Raw genomic sequence first — 21,391 nt, forward strand, 5'->3', positions numbered from 1 at the left:
AGATATTATGAAAAATGTTGGTATGCAAACAGTTTCAGTATTTCTATTTCTATTATATGGACAAAAAATACAATGGAATCCGTAACTGTGAAAATATCTTCTTTTGTTTGAAGAATCTATTTATTTTTGGCTGAACTATTGATTCATTCTTTTCCTTTTTTTCACTAGTGTTCCAGACTGGCAAATTATTTATATTCCTTCTGCATGTTACTACTGACGTGTGCTTTGTTTGCACTGTATGACGTTTAGAGAAGGGAAGAGAGGAAAATACACTCCTGCAAACTGCCTTTTTTGCTCATCACACATTGTGGTTGTGACTCACAATATTCTTTTATCTCCTTCTTAATGGGATCGGTTGAAGAATAATTCTGAATAATATATGGTAATATAAAGATTCTAACCTTGTTTTCGGCTATGGCAGAGCACTGTGTATTAGAGAAGAACCTAATTTATGCAGGTTAGGAGGATAAAAATCCATTAAGTTTTTTGCTTAAAAAAAACCTCAATGCATAACCTGCTCGCTCAAATGCATTACTCTGTTCCTGTGACCGTGTTTGAGTCATCAGGGCAGACAGCAGGATGGTATCATGCCTTTTATAGAGTGTTAGGCCTGAGACTATTATTGACCAGAAGAAGCGTTTACTTAAGCCATGCAAACGGCAGCACATCCCTTTTGTTAAAACTTATAGCTTTCTTTTGAAATGCATCTGAAAAGGAAGAGCTCCAAGAGACCTCTGTGAAATGAAGCCTCTCTTATCTCCTCTGACCAAATTCCACCGTGCGGTGGAAAACACAATGGGTGAGCAGTGAGAGTTATAATTAAGGTCTGATAAATGAAAAAGAGCTGTGTGGAAAAATGCTGTCAGAAGTGCAGGGAAAAAAAGTTGTCCTCCTTTTCCAAGTCATCTACTTCATTAACCTTCTCTCTCTCAAACAGAAATGCCTCCAAGAGCTAATTTTAGTTGGTTTCCAGTGTTCTAGCCACTACAATGCTTGCCACTGGCTTAAAATGTTAAGCTTTATCTCTTACTCTGGATATTCTGTTCATATAAATATTTCTTTTTAGTATTTTTAATATAAGTTTAATGAAAGATATAATGATTTGCTGATCACTTTATGTTGAGAAGCACTGAGAACAGCAGCCTGTTTGCTGTTTTTATTACTGTAGTTGTCCACAACTATATTAAATAGCCCCCAAAATGTTTTATTATATTTCCTTTATTTTAATTTATTAGCAGATTTGCTGTCACTCCTCTAAAATTTAATTCAAACAGGTAATTGTGTTGTCATGTTAATGATTTTTTTAAAAAATCACTTTGGTGCTCATTAAACTTTAATGTTCACATTTATGTCCAAATATTGGAACATGATGTTAAACTTACAGAGATAATTCTAGAAAAAAGAAAAGAAAAAAACATAATTCTAGAAATGGCTACAAACCAAACTTAAGATTTTGCCCTATTATTGTGGACTGCATTTATAGCGATACGTTCAAGCCTTTGAACGGTTAAGTCAACAATGTTTATCTGTCCCACATTCATGTTATATTTAGGCCTTTGCTTCAAATTATGATTCTTGTGCCTTGTATAACTTCTGTGAATGATGAATGTTGTACAGGTTAAGATGGTTCTGAATCATGCAAATGTACTGTAAGATATCAGTAAACGGAAAAAAAAAAAAAAACGGAAAAAAAAAAAAACAAGAAAAAAAACACTATATTACACTGATATGCAGGGGTTAAGAGCTTTTCTAGTGCTAAATATACTTGTTTGGTATCGCCAGGCCAGCTTTGTGGTATACTGTATCTATGATTATGAACATTTTGGATGTTTTCTGTACAGTAGAGTTTGCTGATGTATATGCAGTCTTTTGGAAATAAATGTACAGCTGAAGAGAGCTGCAACTCTAGCAAACATGCCTCATGGCTTTATTTTATTTCCAAGTGCTGATGGTTTTCTTTATTTTCATTTAGTGTCAGGCAGGCACTCTTATGGGACAGTTATACACTGCATGCCTGACTTTTTCTGTCCCTTACAAAACTAGCATAGAATATCTGCAATTTATTTATTTTATTTTTTGCTTTGCTTTGTTGTAAATGTATAGTTCTTACAAATTAAACTAATATCCTGATGTTTCCTAACAAAAGCAATGTGATTATGCACTGCTGCGTGTGAGAAAAGAATCAGCCGACTCTTCTCACAAAACTTAATTTAATACACATTTAATGATAAATATGTTAATTTCAGCAATGCTTGAAAGTCTCAAATGAAATGCAGTTATTTAAGGATCATAAATGGCTGATGCAAAGTCCACAGTTGGTCTTATCTCAACCAGCCCCTCCTCCTTCACAACTTTCTTATCAAAGGACACATGAGTGACTAACGATTCAGCCCTCATAACCATGGTAACAAAAATGTTTGTTTGTTATTAATGCGCAATCAATTCTAAGAGCAACATTCAGAAATCTGAATCAAAAATACATCTTAATGAATCCAATTTCAAAGATTATACAACCAGGTATTGTAATATGCTGTATAGTTATAGTCTTGTCAGGCAATTACATTATAGAAAAGTGCTTTTGTCAGTAAATGTATACATAATTGGCTGTCTGGCTTCTCTAGCTGAAAAAGGATGGGGGAAATTAAACTAAATCAGCTGCCAGGAAGCAACAAAACAACGTAGTGACTAGATTTATTGAAAGCAAAGACTGAGAGAAAGATGCTTTCAATGAGAAACAGTAATGCCTTACAACAGACCATACAAATATTTTACAAACAAACAATTAAAACTCTGTTGAAAATCAGTGTAATCTAATACAGCTAATGAATGGATCACGTGGTTGAGCGTATTTGCTGGAAGTCAAGGAGTTCAACTCTGTCCGCGTTCTGAAGCAGCCGTATGAAATTCCCCTTAGACTTGGTAAACGAATAAACAAACAGGAGTCCCACCTTCTTCCGCGCGCATTACCGGAGTATCTGCCAGTTTCCTGTTTTACAGTGTCACTCAGCAGTCATAGTATCGCGCTGTCACAGTCAACTGTCTGCTAGATAGCGCCAAACTGACAGAAATGCCCTCGCATTTCGGAAATTGATAATAATGTTTACGAATGTGTGTGCGTTCAGAGAGCAAAGCGCGAGTGAGACATCCTAAATTCAGACGCGTGGTTGTTGGGAGATTCACTCACACTGGGTTATCTGACTGACACCAAAGTTTACGCGGAGAAAGATTATATGGCACTAATTACCTCATAAGAAATAAAAAAGAAAATACTGAAACATTTTAAGGAGCTAATCAACACAAAGTGAAGCTTGTAGGCGATTCATGTGCCAACAGGTTGTTTTGCGAATTTATGAATCCCACTATAGCAATAGGTCACGTGACTGGACGCTAAGAAACTTATAAAAACAACGTCACCAGAAACTAATTAATACTCATAAGCTAGGCCTCGACCATAGTAGGATTCGTAACTTCGCTTGTGGTTTGTTCTAGTTGAAACAAGCGCTCAGTTCCATGGTATAAGACCGGAAGTTTTAAACAGTTAAATCCTCAGAGGTGCGCTATCAGTAGGATGGGACATGAGCTCCTTTCAGTTTTTCCGGAGGACGTGACTCAATAATTTGACTACTATGAGATACATAAGTTTCTTGGTAAGTGAATATAAAATTTATTTCATTTGTTTTATACAGTGTACTTCCGTGAATGTCGGTAGAGAAAGTTTAATTATTTAGTTTGCTTTAAATTGAGACGTGTTTGACTAGTCGATGGCGATAAACGACCTGGCACTACAGATCCTTGTCGATAGGAAAAAAAATGTAACTTTTAAATAATTAGACAATTATTTAAAATATAAATTACATTCAGACCAGTATCTCTGGATCCAGATTTAGAGAAACTTCTATCTCCACAGATTATACTGTTTTAACATAGAATGACATTGATTTTATTTAACAAAATTATTTAAATGTGTATAATAAAATTATAAAAAATAAGATTCGACCAATTATAGATACAGTGTTTTGACATAAAATGGCAATAAAATCTCATTTACCTAGAAATAATTGGACCGTTCATGTCTGAATATACTGAAGTACTTAAATACTGAGGATAATTTCCAAAACATCTCTATACTAGGGATATGTTGGTATCAAATTTTCCTGTTGTGATTAATTGCTAATGTACGGTATTATCACGGTATCGAAATTTAGTTTCAAAAACTGTTGTCATAATACAGTATAACAGGTTAAATAACTTTTTCTTATAACAAAAATAACTGAATATTTAAATACAATAAAGCAATGCAGAAAAATATATAAAGTTAAAAGTTTTACACTGATTAAAGTGCAAAAGAACTATAAAGAACCATAGGTATCACTTTACAATAAGACCTCATTAGTTAATCTTAGTTAATGCATTAACATGCACAATGAAAAAGGAAGTGACTAAAACTGCAATTCATCGACTGGCCGCTAGAGGCTGGCTGCAAAAGGGAGTCAGTCTCATAGACTCCCCATGTTAAAATGCCCAACTTTACAGCAGAAAAAAACATGTTTACAGCCTGGTTCAAAAAAGGATTTTGGTCTATATAGCTGATTTTGCCCTTCGTGACAACTGTGAGGGGGTGAATTTTTTTTATAACTCATCCGTTTAAATTATATTAAGCCTTAAAGTTCTACATAATTAAGGGCGTGGCCACTTGAGTGACAGGTGGATTGCCGCTGCTGACACTGCCGTTGAGCTAGGTGGGTGTGGCTTCAGCAACCATCTCCCACCTTTTTGCCCATTTTCGATTACCCGGGAGAGTCGCGCGGTGACGCGCTGCCAAGATGGCGACTGCCCGCTCTGCACACTTTGAGCTTCAAAAGCGCTCTTCAGGAGTCTATGGATGACGTCACGGACACTACGTCCATGTTTTTATACAGTCTATGGTTCCCCCATGTGCTTCTCATGGACTTGTTTACATCAGAGCGCACACACGTCTTTCAAGCAGCATACAGCAGTGTTATGCATTTTGACCAGTTGATGGGAATAGTATTCTTAAAATGCATCCCAAATTCTGAATAATTTGTAATATATAATTATTCACGGTATTTAGAAGTGCAAACTGTAACAATATCATGCATATTCATTACCGTGATATATCGCAATACCGAACACCGGCACATGTCTATTCTATACCAAAAGTATATGAACATGTCTTCATAAAACAAAAGCAAAACCTTCAACTATAGACCCATAGAAACCAAGCCTTTAGTTTTCTAACAAATATAAACAAATTTATGCCGGAGACATACATTTTAGGCGTCAGTATAAAATCCAACACCAGTTCATCCCAGACCACAATTATTAACCAAAAAGCCAGTGTTTATTGAAACTCTGTGTGTTGCATGTATCTTTTTTTTATGTTTCTTCCGTGTGTAGATTTTGTTGTTACTAAATGCCGTACATGCTGCCAAAAGTCACTTGGATCTGGCCTGGGCTCAAGGATCCATCAAAAACAGATCAAGCCGGGATGTTTCCTGCAGAGAGGGCATTGAGTATGAACATGATAACATCTGCTGCCTGAACTGCCCTGCTGGTGGATGACAATTTTTTTTAAATCCTTTTATTCTGATTAGATGATGTTTTCTTGTATGTGTACTCACATTCCACTGTCTCATCTTTTGCAGGAACATATGTGAAAAAGGCCTGTCTTGCTCCTTCAGAAAAAGGAGTGTGTGAGCCGTGCGAGTTTGACCAGTACACTGAGCATGACAATGGACTGCGGAAGTGTTTATCATGCACCAAGTGCCGTATAGGTAATTTTGTTATTTGGAACAATCAATATTGTCCCATAGTTTGTCTCACAGTTTTATGCAAATTCTTATAACAGACAACCTCTAAGGTTATGCAAGCCAAATCAATATTGTGTTCACACAATGTTTGACTTCCATTAAGCATATTTAATTCTAAATTTAAACTCCATTACTTCTGCAGATCAGGAAACCACAGAGAAATGCACAAATACCCAGGACACACAGTGCAAGTGCAAACAGGGTTCATTTTGTTTACCTGACCAAGCATGTGAGGTGTGCAAGAAATGCAGTGGGTATGTTCTAAATGTACCATTTCATTAACACTTTAGGATTTGGTCAAAAATGTGTTAATCAAGCTGGATCACTAGTTGTCCATGAATGTTTAAGGGATGGTTCACCAAAAAAAAGTAAAATGTGCAAGAAATCTCACTGGTTCATTTTTGAGTTTCCACCATATTTGATGTATTTTACTTATATATGTGTGTTTATCAATGTTTTAGTGTGAATAAAGGTTAAATCTGTTCATCAAATAAAGCAAACATGTCTCTTCAGAATTAAATTGAATTAAACAGCCCGATTCACATGGATTTATTTTATGATGTCTTAGGAAGCTTTTAAAATGTCACATACTTTAGTGGAAGAACAGAAATTTTTCAGGTTTCATTAAAATATCTTTCTTTGTGTTTCAAAGATGAATAAACGGTTTGGAACAACACGAGGCTGAGTACTTAATGACCAGTTTTTAATTTTTGGGTGAACTCAAGATCATTTCTTTTTTTACAACCAGATGCAAAGTGGATGAAGAGGCTGTAAAAAGCTGTACAAACATTTCCAACACAGTTTGTAGAAAGAGAAGCTCTTCAGGCAGCTCTAACTCAGGTAGTAGAAAACCCTTTCTAACCCATAGCCCAATGAAATTAACTTTTATACTGTACTAGATGATTACAGCTGATCAAATGTAGTATTTGCACAAGTAAAGGATATTATAATTGTTCACCAGGACCTTAATCCCAACATTTTCTTTTGAGTTCTGTATAAAAACATCCATACTCTGTTTCACATAGTGATTACATCTTATTTGTCCTACAGCGACTTTCGTTGTTGTTGTTGTTGTTGTTGCTGTTCCTGCATTCATTGCAATGCTTGGATTCACTTTGGGTATCGCGTACTGGACAAAATCAAAACCAAGTAAAAAAGCAGGTAGACAAATCCTGAAGTCTTTCCTCAGTTCTTTCAATATTTTTTCTTATTTCAGTTGTTTCTTAATTGCTTATCACACAGTCTTCTTCAATTACAGTAACATCAAGAAGTCCAAGGGAAATGGTTAGGATCTGTATGGTAGGTCAACAAAACGTAGCTAGTGCACTTCTCAGATTCACAGAAATCACAGAAACTCATATACATTTGGATGTAACTAAACTGTGCATGTGACCGACCAGACGAGATCTTTCTTGTCCTGCAGGGTGACAGTGAGGAGGTGAAAGAGGAGAGCCAGAATGCCCACAACTCTAAGATGGATGACTCCTCTCAGCTCCAGCCGTTCCTTGAGCAAAACTATGTGGTGGGTACCAACATTCCTGCTTCAGTGGAGATGGAGAAAGACAGGGGACTAGGGGACGTCCTCCCCAACACCACCAACTCTTCACAAATTAGCCTGGTTATGTCTGCTGTGCCTAGGGATCTCCAGTTCTCCCACACTAACCAGCCTCCAAGCTCTGCCACTGCCCTGCAGCTTTCTTTGTCTTAACACCATTTCTACTGTCATAACCATCTCAAACCGTCTCTGCCCCTAAGCCTAAATACTTTGCCTTGGGTGGTGTGTGGGGGCAAGATAACAAAGCTTGCTTTCATTCCAAGTTTAAGTATTTTCACTTTCAGGCTTTCTTAACATGAAATTTACATGCTGTGTTCATGTGTCGCAATATTTTTTTCCACACTTGTTGAGGAGACGAGCTCCTGTAGATACTGGTGATCGTTTTTGTCTTGGTTAAGCTCTTTTGGACCTAATGTCTCTTGTAACTCCTGAAGCACTTTAGTGAAAAGTGATCTGTGTGCTGGTTTGGAAAATAGGTGTTGCTTTATTTATTAATGAACACCATATGTTGATTTTGATTTAGAAACTATAAATTCTGAATGTATCTCCTGAGCCCAACTGTTATTTGTTCTGTTTTAATTATTTAACCGAATGAGGGATACAATACTAAAGTAAGATTTTTCTCTACAATGCATCTGACATTTTTCATAATACTATTTATTAATAGTTCATAGATGGTAGTTGTTGTAGATGGGGCAAGTTTGGTAGACAACAGTTAATTGATTAAAACGTGTTATAAGCCTCAGATATAAACCTTTGCTCTGTTGGTTTGTCAATCTTTGAGTGTCATCTTGGTCATCATCAAATTGCTCTGAATGTTTAACAACATTTCTCCTAGTTAAAATGGCCTGGAATAATCTCTGTTGTAACCGTCTCACTGTGCCTTTAAGATGTTAAATTCTTCTATCTCTTTTAGGAAAGAGAGCCAATAAGAAGACTTGTTCCTTTAAATGGTAAGGCCATACCTTTTTCCTTACATAGTTTTTATGTTGTTAACTTTCACATGAACTTATAGGGAGACTTCACCCAAAAATAAGAAGCCTGTCATTTACTTATCCTTAAGTTGTTCCAAACATCAGTGAGTTTCTTTCTTCTGTTGAACATAAAAGGAGATATTCTGAAGAATGTTGGCAACCAAGCAGTTGCCATTGACTTCCATAGTGTACTATAAAAATACTATAGAAGTCAATGGCTACTGGCAACTGTTTGGTTACCAACATTCTTCAAAATAGTTTTTTTTTTTAATGCAGTAGCAGAAAGAAACTCATACAGGTTTGGAACAACTTGAGGGTGAGACAGAGCTTTCATTTTGGGGTGAACTGTTCCTTAAATTAGCATTCCTAAAAATGATGAGTTGCAGTGTTTTCACTCTGTCTCACCTTTTCAGGAGAAGAATCGTTGAAGAAAAGCTTTGATTTCTTTGAAGAAATGGATGTCCACTATCATAGCAGATTTTTCAGGTTCATTGGACTGAGTGATAATTCAATCAAAAGTGCAGAGTCTCTCTTCCCGGAAGACCGAGTTTATGAACTGTTAAAAATCTGGATGGAAAAGGAGGGACTGAAGGCAGATTTCAACAGTCTAATTGAAGCATTAATCTATTTAGACCAAAGGATGTCAGCAGAAAATATCATTTCAAAGGCAATTATTAATGGTTACTTTAAATATGAAGATGAGTGATTGGAAGCATGCAAATATTGTCACCACCTTATGTTCTCAGTGGGCAAAGGTATTGTTTTGATTTTTCTTGTTCATGGCTTACCTTATGCAGTATTATTCCCCAACAATTCCAAAATGGAAAGTGTTACACTGACATAATATTTATTAGGTTGGCCAATTGTGTGCAAATTCTTTAGATAAGATGCTATGCTGCTGTTTACAAACGTTAGTTACATTTGGGGAAAATATATATTTAAGACTCCTAATATTATGAAATGTGTAGTCTTACTACATGTTTAAATGCATTATTTCCCGTTTTGTATACAAAATTGTGATGCATTTAATGCTCTTGAATAAGAAGTTTAAATGATTATTTTGTGAACTAATAAAAGCAATTAATTTGTATATTCGTTTTTCCTTTAATGATTCTGATTTTACATTAACGTTCTAAATATAAAGCGCACAAATGTCTGTTACTAGGGTGTTTTTTAAAAGAACGAGTCTCTAAAAACTGCATTTCAGCCTGCTCGCCACCAGAGGTCACCTGAACTCCTGGAAAATAGGGATTTCAAGCTCAAACTTTACAAATAGGGAATTGAGTGGATGAAACCGATCAGAGACAATACAATATAATCCTCTGAAAAGTTTCAAACCACAGCAATGCAAAAGAAAATACAAGATGCTAAATGACGATTCTAACTCCTGTTAAAATAAATGCAGGTTTTTCGTCTTTTTCTCAAGTTTGTTGGCAGTGGTTGAAAGGCTTTCGTCGCTTTTAAAACTCGATCTTTTTCTGCATTATGCAGGTTCTTTGGAATGCAACTACTAACTCTGCAGCAAAGTTTAATTTCAGTTTAAAGACAGATCTCATGATTCTCATGAGCAAAGAATATCACTTTTTGTGTTTTTAAATACTTATGTCGTAATTGTTTGGGTTGTTTTGTAGAAAAGTAATCGAAATATAATCTAACAAATACACAAGCTTTCATTCGTGAATTAGGTGCTATTCACTACAGTTCCCATACCGCATTGCGGTTAAACAGGAAATTGTGTCGGCAAGCAGGGCTGCTTTTCTCAAAAACATCGTGAGCTTCGTCCGTCGTTATAGTTTGTATACATTGGTTTTGTCTCTAGCATGATATCAAGTAAAATCACATTATTTTGTGTTAACAGTCAATATTATTATTTTAACAGGCAATATTGAAGTAGTTTGCGCAGGTCTGTTTGTGAGTGTCCTCATACCGGTATTACGTCACAGAAAGAAAGAAAAAAAAAAAACATTTACGATACAAACGACAATAATGTAAAACTACAAAACTTAAAAAAAAAAAAAATCAAGCACTCCGTTAGCATCTGCATTAAAACCATGGGTCTTATTTTTAGAAAATAATTTTGGTTACATTTGTTTCCTTGCGTAATGGAAGTATTTTGAACAGTTCTCTATTTATAAAGTTCTCTATTTGTACGGTATTTGTAGTGTTGAGGCACCTAATCCTTATCATTGCTAGTCCCGTTTTGCTGTTCCTCATTTCTACTATTGTTTGCTTGCCATCTGGTCTGCTGGCAGGTGAAATCGAAAATCATTTTGGGGAATCATGGAAAGAGGAACTGAGATCAACCAAAAACGCTGTCACGAGGTTGTTTGAAATTTGTAGGGCATCAGATAAAGGTACTGTACGTTCAGATGTGCTGCTCTTCCAAAAACGGCTGTTCTTTTTAAAATTAAAGTTGAAAATCACTAGACTTTGATTCTGAGACATTTTGTAAGGTAAGTCAAATATTAGAAAATGGCTATTAATGTCTTTGTAAACACCTCTGTAAGTAAAACGTGTCAGGTAAAGGTAATTTCTCAAACTAAATAGCTTAAAGATTTTCATGTGCATTGTTTCTGTTACACTCACAGGATGAGAGGAATAGTTACATTTTACCTAACCTATCTGCTGTGCCTGATGTTGGGGATCGCCTGTGTGGCATTAGTAGCTTACTGGAATTACAGCTATAGAGGTGGATTTGCATGGGACGGCTCAATCAAGCAGTTCAACTGGCACCCGGTCTTCATGGTCACTGGCATGGTGGTGCTTTATGGGAATGGTATGTTTGATTTCAGTATTGTCATGGCTTGTGTGTCATGCTACTGTAGCTGTAATATGATAACACAACATTGCAAAGTTGATATGTTGTAAAAAGTCTATGGTTGCTTTATTGTTAGATTTAAGTTTGGCATGTTACATTGAAATATTCTAATATTTAGCTTATTTTTTGTCCTTTTAACAGACTTTTATATGACAGTTGTCATCAGTGTCTTTTTTCCTCTATTAACCAGCGGCCGTAGTGTACCGTATTCCTCTGACGTGGGGTCACAATAAGCTACCATGGAAGCTGTTACACGCTGGGGTTCTGCTCCTTTCTTTCGTTCTCTCTGTTGTCGGGCTTTGTGCAGTGTTCGATTACCACAACACAAACCACACAGCCAACCTCTATTCCCTCCACAGCTGGGTGGGGATTTGTACCACTGCGCTTTTTACTGCACAGGTGAGTATCATGTTAAAAATTGTTCATGTACAGTGTAGTTGTACAGTTGTTTCTGTAAATAAGGAATGTAATAGTGGATAAACAATGAACCATTTACATGAATATGTTAAACTATATTGTTTTATCCCAAATATTTGCAAGAAACTGTTCCTTAAAACATTTTGGATACTGGGAATGAAGTTTAACATATTTCATATGTAGATAGAGGACAGCAGTGATGCAAGTATTAAAAAAATCTCTTTTTTTCTGATTCTTTTCTAGTGGGTCATGGGTTTTACTGCGTTTCTCTTACCCTGTACTCCAACGACGGTTCGTGCTCTTGTAAAGCCAGCTCATGTTTGGATGGGAGGAATCATCTTGGTACTAGGCATTGTGTCCTGTATCTCAGGGATAAATGAAAAACTCTTTTTTGCACTGTAAGTGATCACACTACATAAACTGAGTGGTATGCATTAGCTATTGCAGTGAAGAATTGAAGAACTTGTATTTAACTTCATTATACATGGCTATTAATCTTCATGGAGTGTTCAGTGCTGTGTTGACTAGATCTGATCATTATGCTTTAATCAGTATGTTTTAAGTTTTGAGGTATGAGGTAGAAAGAAGAGGGTTAAAAACACATACTGGTAAATGTAAAACTCAAAATAGATTTAGTGTCACGTCACAGCAAATATGTTGTTTGATTGGTTCTTTCCTCAGAAAAGGAAACACCAATGGGACGCTGCCTTATTCCGCATTACCACCAGAGGCAATAACTGCAAATGCATTGGGAGTCATCATTGTAGCATTTGGATTGGTTGTTTTGAAAATCTTATCCAATCAGATATGGCAGCGTCCTGAGCCAGGCTATGAAGAGGGAGTTTACCAGGTAAAAGACAGAGGATTTCATGATGTCTTTATTCTTTGAGTTTAGTGTGCTTAATATGGTGACAAAGTAATGCTAATAATAATGTTTTAGTACAAACCTCACTATTTTCATAAATTAGTAGTCAAGAAAGTATGCAAAGAGTGATGTTTTTTTTTCTGACAGGATTGGTTTGATATGGTTCCTTTGCTCTTATTTTCAGCCACTGGGGTATGATGGAAGCTGAAATGACTGAAAGCTAAATATGATCAGCTTTCTGACTGATCTGCACTCAATGGAATCAAAGTCCCCCGATGTAACAACTGCTCGTCTTCCTATTCCAAATTATACAGAGCGCTGCAAATTTATGTTTTATGTGTGATTTGATTGTGCTGCTGCTGTTGTTGATGTTGTAAAGCATAAGACAAATTATCGGATGTAAAATCACTGCTTGGCTGTCAGTGGTTTGTGCTTATTTATTATTTGAGAAGACTTCTATAATAAATGATTAAAATCATTTCATCAAACAAGCTGTTTGCCTCTGTGAATGAAGTCAGTCGAAGACTCGAAGCCAGGTATTTCCTCTTTGTTCGTTAAACCGGTTCAAACTGGCTGGGATGGTGTGTTGCTAGGTTTTTGGAATTAAGTTTCACGAGCTCCGCTGCAGTGGTTTTCTGATCCCGTTTTGAGGGGGATCCTCGGTAAAAATCGCGTTCCGGTGGGGTAAAATACACGTTTTTGGTGGGGTTCCCCTTGTAAAATGCAAATTTTAGGGGCTAAATATCACGTTATTGGTGTCGCTTAAACCCACGGACATGAAAAACCACCTGCGGCAGCAGTGTTAAAGTAGCCCAATTCCGCGGAAAAAACACGGACTTGGTAACAGTACTGGGAAGGGCATTCAAACCAGGGCAAATCACCACGCGTGTATCATCAGCGAATAACCAATAGAAATCGAGGGTGTCTCGCACCAATCAGAACACTTGGCTGGGGTGTCTGAAATTTACATATCTTCGCTCGAAGTCAGTCAGTTATTCTTTGATTGTTTGAAATTTACGCACTAAAACACAGATGTAGCGCAAATCCACACTGCACAATTTTCCAAAAGTAATGTAACTTGAGTATTCAGAAAACCTTCACAAACAACCATACTAGAACATAAGACATAAGCAGGTCAATCCTAATTACTGAAATACCACAACATAAAGAATAGCGCACTTGATACGTGTATATTTGTTCTATCTTTTATTCGATTACATGATCTATAATTAAGTACTAAAAATTGACGCTCAACGGACCTATTTCATAGTTGTTCTGCATTATTACATCAGCCCCACCCGCAGTGGGGTTGTGGCAAGCGTGGTTTCCACTAGGTCCGCTTGAAGGATATAAATGCCATACTTCCCTAAATGACCCTTCCATTTTGTTTCTATTCGCGTTCTCTGAATCTCTGTTTGCTATCATGTCTGGTCGAGGAAAAGGCGGTAAGGGGCTTGGGAAAGGTGGTGCAAAACGTCACCGCAAAGTTTTGAGAGACAACATTCAAGGAATCACAAAGCCAGCTATTCGCCGTTTAGCGCGCCGTGGTGGTGTGAAGCGTATTTCCGGTCTGATCTATGAAGAGACGCGAGGTGTACTAAAAGTGTTTCTTGAAAATGTCATTCGCGACGCTGTGACGTACACCGAGCACGCCAAGCGCAAGACCGTGACTGCTATGGACGTAGTGTACGCTCTGAAGCGCCAAGGCCGTACGCTGTATGGTTTTGGCGGTTAAATTTCACCTGGACCGGATTTTCAAAACAAAAACAAAAAAGGCTCTTTTAAGGGCCGCCCAAAGGTTCAATTAAAAGGGCAAATTAATGTGTCTTAATGCATTGTTACTTTATACAATATGCTCCCCACAATACATTAAGTCGTGTTTTAATTCGATCACTACTCAAATATCAAAAGAGCAAAACAAAAAAAGCAAGCCGTTTATGGTCATGTAATAATTGTCAATTATGTTACATGAATTAGTACTTGTTCTAGTAACAAACTTTATCATTTGATTGTTCATGAATTAATTTGTAAAAAAAAAAATGACAGTAAACCTTTTGATATTTTCATATTTTCTCTCGTAAATGTACCTAAACTACTAATTATATTTAGTGTCATTTAATAAGATATAGATTTTTAATAAGAAGTATGAACATGTCCTTAACCATAAATAAGCAATAAGGCACTAAAAGTTGTGCCGTATTGCTAATATTTATGGCTAAAGCGGTTGTCACATGGCACAATCTCGAGTGACTTGTTTTTGTTATTGCCTTTATAAAACGATTGCACCATAAAGAATATTAAGAAAGTCCCTGTGTTCTAAAATAGTGCCTGATATCATAAAGCGTGCCGTTCCTATCTGTGCTTATCGGTTTATATTGCCTATCATGTTACATTATACAACACTGTCCGATATCACTGCACAGAGGACCGAGAGCGGATGGTTATTTAATTGCATAACAATGTTTTGTAATATCCTGGACTTGATCTTCAAGCGGAGGAATTGCGTTTACTGAATTTGCTTAGCAAAATTGTTCAATAAAATTTCAAACAACACACTCGATTAAGCACAACAAGAGTCATTCAGTTTGGATAATCAAAAGTACCGGCCTGTATAGCCTAATTTGTGCATTTCAATACACAAACAAAGTGTAGGCTTGCTAAATTGTGTCCATGGCTTAAATGGCGTTGTTAGGCACAACACACAGCGGATTGACCGTATTCACAAATGGTACCACATAGGCCTAATATAATAATTAAGAAGACAAATTTTAATTAAAACACCATTTTATTTAGGAAACTCATTAAGTAGCCTATACCATTCTTTCGCAGGCAGACGTAACAGAAAGCAAACAAAAATAATCGCTGGGCATGAAGGAGTCGAAGGAACTACTTCGATCACCATCCGTATTGTAATTTGTTTTTACGGCAAGTTAACTATTAAGTAGTATTTATCACAGAAATTAGCTTTTTGTGCCCTGGTCGATGTTTAATATTTCGTACTAATGAATTTAGCCACGAGTCCACAAGCTTTCAGGTAGGCTACATTAGTGATCAGAATAAGTATAACTAGCTACATACAAAACGCAATCTTCAAATTTCACCTAAAACAAGAGTGAAGATTCTGTCACACGAATTTATGAAATTTATAAAATATTTCATACGTGTGACAGTTAAAAGCAATAGTTTTATTGTTTTATGTCGATCAACATCACAGTGCACAAATTACGTGCAGCAATTGTTCCCCGCTGCTCAATGAAGGAATGTGGATCAAATCCTCGACGTTATTAAGCCTGTTCGGATTAAAGTGACTAAGTGGCCTTTTTACAACCACTAAATATAATTATAAGAATAGTAAGGTGTTTGTACGTATTAAATTGTTGCATTAATGGCTATAAATTAATCAATATAACATTATATACTCTAAGATAGCTTCCCTCTGTTATGGCACTTCTCGACTGAGGAGAACACTTTCCCTTTAGACAACACAAGCACCCGTTTTATTACTAACAGGCAACGTCTTGAAATGTTTAATGTTGGCAAAGTTGCTTATATATAAGTTACTCGAATCATGTACTGGATGTACAGATATGATTATTAATAGATCTTTGTCGAAAGAATCGCCGTGAGATTAGGGGAGGCTGAAATGGCGACAGCGCTGATCTGTGTTACCTTCACTAAAGAAAAACGCTTCAGTTTTTTATTCCGTGAGCTTTCTTAGTCTAAAACCACAGCAGATGTGTAGATTAGGGTCTTCTCTATGCAAAATGTCCATCATTTTAGTTGTGCTTTTCGAATTTTAATATATAATCTACAAAAGAACAGAGGAAGTGCGATATTTCCCGCTGCGACTCGCACTAAATTTGGACGCGTTTTTATTATTTTACAATAAACCAAGCGATGTTTTGCACAAAACACAAGCTGCCCACAAAGAGGAAAGACTCAGCTATCGGTACGTGGTTTAAACTCTAAAATCCATCGCTCTCTATCGCGGAAAACCTTGTGTTTTTCAAGATCAGAAAACACATCTACGAACGACTCTGTCCTGTTGAGAGCGTCGGTTGAGGCGGTTGAGTCTATATGGTTCTCATCTCCCGTTTAAATCCCGCCCTCGGCTGGATGTAAACATTGTTTGTTTGACAGCTCTATACTACGTGACATCGGCTCCAAGTTTGCTGAAACTATGGCAGAAACTGCTCCTGCTCCCGCGGCTGCTCCGGCTAAAGCCCCGAAGAAGAAGGCAGCAAAGGCGAAAAAGCCTGGACCAAGCGTGTCCGACCTTATCGTGAAGGCGGTCGCCGCTTCCAACGAGCGCAAAGGAGTTTCCCTGGCGGCTCTGAAGAAAGCTTTGTCAGGTGGTGGATATGACGTTGAGAAAAACAACTCTCGCGTCAAGATTGCTTTGAAATCTCTGGTGAAAAAGGGGGCGCTTGTTCAAACTAAAGGCACCGGAGCGTCTGGATCTTTCAAGGTGAGCAAGAAACCAGCCGCCAAGAAGCCCGTCAAGAAAGTTGTGGCGAAACCGAAGAAACCAGCCGTGAAGAAGGCGGCGGCCAAGGCAGCGAAGCCCAAAAAGGCAGCAGTAAAGAAACCTGCCCCGAAGAAGTCTCCCAAGAAAGTAAAGAAAGCGGCTGCGCCCAAGAAAGCCGCCAAAAGCCCGAAGAAAGCGAAGAAACCGGCTGTGAAGAAAGTGGCTAAGAGTCCTAAGAAGGTCAAAGCAGTGAAACCTAAAGCAGCGAAGCCTAAAGCCGCAAAGCCCAAAGCCGCAAAGCCCAAGGCTGCCAAAGTGAAGAAGACTCCGCTAAGAAGAAGTAAACTGCCAGACTTCACTCCATAAACCAAAGGCTCTTGTAAGAGCCACCCCATCTTCACAGAAGTGCAAATGTTCCTGATGCATGTGAGAAGGTTAATGCCTTTTTGATAGACTGAGAAAATGGTTTTGGGGGTGGATGTGACACTTTTTGAGCTGTCTTGTATGGAGTCTAACTTCTAATTATCACCAGCGCGAACGAGCAGCACAAATATTGCCATGAAAGACTTTTATCAAGATCGGTTTGTATAAACACATGACAGTCTCTACCTCTGTACCTGTTGCACAAAGCCGATTACTTGGTGTAGATGTTCAATCCTTCACAGATTAGACAGAAGTGTCCGCTGGTTGGCAAGTGTCCAAAATTTGCATACATTAACATATAAGTACAGTTTGTTTAAAGTTTGTGTGTGACTAAATCGGATGAGTGTGTTTTATCACTGTCACTATGATTCAGGTTTTATTTATATTTTGTATTGGATTATACTAGACTTTCCTGTAAATACAGCAATACAGAACAAACATTTAATTTATTCGTTGTTAATGGTTTGTTGAATGTTGCTAGCGAAGGCAATATACATTCCATCTTTTTTTTTTTTTTTGTATACCATTGTTCTAAACATTTACTCATAAACCTATATTTTGTCCAAAACCTGTTTTAGTACAAAATTCCCAATAAAAACAAATATGCTATCAGAAGATCATTTGTTTTCTTTGTCTGCTTAAGAGAATGTACACTAGTGTTCATTTTAATGTTTCAAATTAAGGAGAAATTTATTTTCTTATTAAAAGCTATTCAATATTTTGGGTTGACCCTTATATATATATATATATATATATATATATATATATATATATATATATATATATATATATATAGGCTATATATATATATAATCAACTTGAAGATTTTAGCTTAAAATTTATATTAATATATATGGAAATTTGACGACTTCACCATTTTGATTTGTTTTTTGCAATTCATAAATTTTTTTTTTTTTTTTTTTTGCCTTTACTAATTCACTTTAAATGGTCCTGTGGGGTGGCAAATGTACAAATATTACAAGTAGTCCAACAAATATTATGAGCTAGTAAAGGAACAATCATAATGCTGCTTAAAAAGCTTAAGATAAAGTATTGCACGACAACAACTTCCCTTTTGTATTTTGTGTCAACTATCCTTTTATACATTAACATTTTTTCAGTATCACTTACATTATCTTTAATAATTTCCCAACCTCCAACAGAGAAGACTTAATGTGGACAAATCCATTCAATGAACAAAATCTTTTTTTCAAACAAAATGTGACTGTTATGACAGACCGATAAGTAAAGATTGTCAATTCTCAGAATAATTACATGAAATCACTTGATCTCATATTTTCATTTGATCTCATATGCCATGCTCAGAAATAAAAGGAGGGGAAAAAAATAAAAACATCCTGTCAGTCTGTCAGTGCATTTTCCCTTCTGGAGTGAATAGAGGACATCTCAAAGTCAACTGTTACTCATTTTCAGTCAAATCTTCAAGCTGACAGACATATGATTATTATTATTTCCTCCATTAACACATTTAACTGAAAAAGACTGCACATTATTCATGTGGAAATTAGTTGATACTGTATCATGAGCTTTATATGTAAAGCTCTTTATGGAATCTCTCTATAGATACCTCACAGTGAGTTTCATGAGCAGAGTAGTGTAGAAACAGCACTCAAAAAGAGTTGTCTAAGCAAGTTCAATTACTCATATTCTGACTCAGTTTGTTTAATACATAAAAGTATAATTATTTTCAAAACACACCACATATTTACAGATTACAATATTCCAGAGATACTAGGAAATTCGCTTTCATTATGAGCCACACGTTCAAGAGACACTAACACATCTTTTGTAAATGGTAAGATTTTATCCAATGATAGTTCTGTTTCTCCATGACTTAGCATAGGAGGCCTTTCCCCATATACAAAGTTGCATTCAGCCTCATAAGTGACTTCAGCCATCTGTGACACTGTATCAAAGCACACGTCTTTATCACTTTCCTCCTTGACAGCGTGTGGATGCAGACAGGGTTGACCGAAGAGGTGAGCATCTCGAAGGTTTGTGGAGTCACGATGGTAAGACACCAGCTCATTACTGAAGTCAACCGTTTGAACCGTATTCCGAGAGCACAGCTTCCCACATCCCAAGAGGCTGGAGAACGCTTTGCGGAATTCCGCATTAAATGCATAAACTACAGGATTCAAGGTAGAGTTCGCCCACCCACACCACACAAACACATCGAAAGTCGTCTTATTGACACATGGGATCTGCCCGGCATTGTGGAGGCCAGGGTCACAAAACGGCACCATGCAGTTGAGAATGAAGAAAGGGAGCCAACAGCAGACGAACACACCCATGATCATCGACAGGGTTTTCAGGACTTTGGTTTCCCTCTTAAATGAGCTTTTTAACTTCTCTTCAGGTGCTTTGCTGCAGCTCTGGCAGGACTGAACATGCTTAATGGTGCACTCTTGCATTGATATCCTTCGGATCTGCCTTTGCGCTATGAGGAAGATGCGAGTGTAAGTGACAATCATTATGGAGACAGGGATGTAGAAGCTGATTAGAGATGAAGTGATGGCATAAGTGCGGTTTAAACTGGCATCGCATTTCTCAGCCATTTCTCCAAGGTCTTCTTTATGGCGGAGACTCTTATGCCAACTCAGCCGCACAGGAATGAATGAGATCAGAACAGACAGCGCCCATGCCACTCCAATCATGACAAATGCCACTCTTCTTGTCATTTTCTGCTCGTAGCTCAGTGGGATAGCAATAGCCCAGTAACGATCCACACTTATGATGCACAGGTTAAGAATGGAGGCGGTGGAGCACATGATGTCAAAGGCTATCCATACTTCACAGAAACTGCCGAATGGCCAGAAACCCACAATCTCTGCGGCTGCCTTCCATGGCATTACAAGAGAGGCAACTAAGAGATCTGAGACAGCCAAAGATACAACAAACACATACGCCACTTTGGAGCGCAGATGACGGAACCGTACCACTGCGGTGCACACCAGAGCATTCCCTAGAAAGGTGGAGAGCACAAAAATGAAAAGCAGACAAGCAGTCGTGGAGCGAGTTATTAGCTCTGAGACATAACCTTCAGTCTGGTTTACCATCTTCCGGGATGTCCCTATTACTCTGGCTGCAACCTGAAAAATGAAGGCTTTTGATCAAGCATCCGTTCTTCGGGGTACATTTGCAGAGAGTTTAATATCCAAAGACTTCAGGAATTCATCCATTAATGAGAGAGTTGCCTGTAATTGAACATTTTTCAAATAACCTTCCCTCCTTCTTTCAACCAGAGAAGTGCGTGAGGATACAGTGCAGAGGGTGAGACTAATGATCTTGGAAGTAGGACTAGGGGGAGGAGCCTAAGGAAATACAGGAGAGAGGGAGACTGTGACTGCTGTCATGTATATTATGGGATATGTATTATTTATTTATTTTTGATATATTTTGTTTTCAATCATCAGGCCTTTTAGAAACCATTCTAACAGTTATTATTAAACAAATAAGGCAGGTGGAAAATCGTGTTTCTCACAGGACACTTCTGCTATCCGACCAGTGAAGTCTAATTAGCATTTATGGATTAATTTACAGTAATGTCCCCCTAAGTGGACCGTTATCCACAAGATGGCAGTATACATACATTAATATCCCACAAGAGAACAGACAGCTGTTCTAGTGATGAGAGGTCTGACTCAACTGAAACGATTCTTTTGAACTGTTCGTTTCAGAGGACCAGTTTTAAAAAGCTGTTATGTTCAGCTGTTGTTTTACGTCATTGCGTAATTAGGTCATCGCGTGCTCCCTGATCAGCTTTTATTTATTCAGATCAGTTTACAGCCATGATTCAGTTCACAGAATCAAAAATAATTTTATTGCATTGGCAATAAGCAATCGTACACAATTTATTTAGCCCAAATTTCTTTGCTGAAATATGTTTCGTATGTGAGCTAAAACGGGAAAATACCATAGTTTATTTTGCTGCATTATTTTTATATGGCAGAAATATTAGAACGAATACATGGAAGGATAGTAGCAGGCCTATGCTATGCCGAATTCAGCCATGAGTC

At 37.3% G+C, this 21,391-nt stretch overlaps 5 protein-coding genes across 9 annotated transcripts; 4 read left to right on the forward strand and 1 right to left on the reverse strand.

The window, feature by feature from the left end:
• Window positions 1-3,005: 3,005 nt before the first annotated feature.
• On the forward strand, window positions 3,006-9,450 carry hdr (hematopoietic death receptor). Its single transcript, XM_019084939.2, has 10 exons — window positions 3,006-3,647; window positions 5,419-5,575; window positions 5,667-5,795; window positions 5,974-6,085; window positions 6,580-6,671; window positions 6,882-6,992; window positions 7,090-7,130; window positions 7,255-7,353; window positions 8,303-8,339; window positions 8,774-9,450. The coding sequence occupies exons 1-10, from the start codon at window positions 3,627-3,629 to the stop codon at window positions 9,064-9,066; spliced, it is 1,092 nt and encodes a 363-aa protein (XP_018940484.2). The 5' UTR covers window positions 3,006-3,626; the 3' UTR covers window positions 9,067-9,450.
• A 627-nt stretch (window positions 9,451-10,077) lies between these two features.
• Window positions 10,078-12,948, forward strand: LOC109068050 (lysosomal membrane ascorbate-dependent ferrireductase CYB561A3-like). 5 transcript variants are annotated; one of them, XM_042723965.1, is made up of 7 exons: window positions 10,078-10,263; window positions 10,613-10,813; window positions 10,949-11,136; window positions 11,369-11,577; window positions 11,839-11,993; window positions 12,277-12,445; window positions 12,645-12,948. In XM_042723965.1, the coding sequence occupies exons 3-7, from the start codon at window positions 10,950-10,952 to the stop codon at window positions 12,666-12,668; spliced, it is 744 nt and encodes a 247-aa protein (XP_042579899.1). In that variant the 5' UTR covers window positions 10,078-10,263; window positions 10,613-10,813; window position 10,949; the 3' UTR covers window positions 12,669-12,948. The 5 variants fall into 5 exon arrangements, with proteins under 5 accessions (XP_042579899.1, XP_042579901.1, XP_042579902.1 ...); XM_042723967.1 differs by having other exon boundaries at window positions 10,613-10,714; XM_042723968.1 differs by having other exon boundaries at window positions 10,103-10,130; window positions 10,613-10,714.
• An 878-nt stretch (window positions 12,949-13,826) lies between these two features.
• On the forward strand, window positions 13,827-14,526 carry LOC122137438 (histone H4). The gene has a single exon (XM_042723970.1). It carries the CDS (start codon window positions 13,884-13,886, stop codon window positions 14,193-14,195), a length of 312 nt encoding a protein of 103 aa, XP_042579904.1. The 5' UTR covers window positions 13,827-13,883; the 3' UTR covers window positions 14,196-14,526.
• Window positions 14,527-16,574: 2,048 nt separating this feature from the next.
• On the forward strand, window positions 16,575-17,966 carry LOC122137437 (histone H1-like). Its single transcript, XM_042723969.1, has one exon. The coding sequence runs from the start codon at window positions 16,641-16,643 to the stop codon at window positions 17,292-17,294; it is 654 nt and encodes a 217-aa protein (XP_042579903.1). The 5' UTR covers window positions 16,575-16,640; the 3' UTR covers window positions 17,295-17,966.
• Window positions 17,967-18,745: 779 nt separating this feature from the next.
• On the reverse strand, window positions 18,746-20,570 carry drd7 (dopamine receptor D7). Its single transcript, XM_019086455.2, has one exon. The coding sequence runs from the start codon at window positions 20,429-20,431 to the stop codon at window positions 19,085-19,087; it is 1,347 nt and encodes a 448-aa protein (XP_018942000.1). The 5' UTR covers window positions 20,432-20,570; the 3' UTR covers window positions 18,746-19,084.
• Window positions 20,571-21,391: the final 821 nt, after the last annotated feature.

The sequence above is a fragment of the Cyprinus carpio genome, chromosome B5 (assembly GCF_018340385.1).
Source record: "Cyprinus carpio isolate SPL01 chromosome B5, ASM1834038v1, whole genome shotgun sequence".
NCBI lineage: Eukaryota > Metazoa > Chordata > Actinopteri > Cypriniformes > Cyprinidae > Cyprinus > Cyprinus carpio.

Excerpts from the sequence above, each read along its gene's own strand:
- hdr (XM_019084939.2), top strand. The coding sequence starts at position 3,627 with ATGAGATACATAAGTTTCTTG. Across the intron at positions 5,796-5,973 it reads ATGCACCAAGTGCCGTATAG|ATCAGGAAACCACAGAGAAA; the intron begins GTAATTTTGTTA and ends TTACTTCTGCAG. Across the intron at positions 8,340-8,773 it reads AAGACTTGTTCCTTTAAATG|GAGAAGAATCGTTGAAGAAA; the intron begins GTAAGGCCATAC and ends TCACCTTTTCAG.
- LOC109068050 (XM_042723965.1), top strand. The coding sequence starts at position 10,950 with ATGAGAGGAATAGTTACATTTTACCTAACCTATCTGCTGTGCCTGATG. Across the intron at positions 11,137-11,368 it reads GGTGGTGCTTTATGGGAATG|CGGCCGTAGTGTACCGTATT; the intron begins GTATGTTTGATT and ends TCTATTAACCAG. Across the intron at positions 12,446-12,644 it reads ATGAAGAGGGAGTTTACCAG|CCACTGGGGTATGATGGAAG; the intron begins GTAAAAGACAGA and ends TCTTATTTTCAG.
- LOC122137438 (XM_042723970.1), top strand. The coding sequence starts at position 13,884 with ATGTCTGGTCGAGGAAAAGGCGGTAAGGGGCTTGGGAAAGGTGGTGCA.
- LOC122137437 (XM_042723969.1), top strand. The coding sequence starts at position 16,641 with ATGGCAGAAACTGCTCCTGCTCCCGCGGCTGCTCCGGCTAAAGCCCCG.
- drd7 (XM_019086455.2), bottom strand. The coding sequence starts at position 20,431 with ATGGTAAACCAGACTGAAGGTTATGTCTCAGAGCTAATAACTCGCTCC.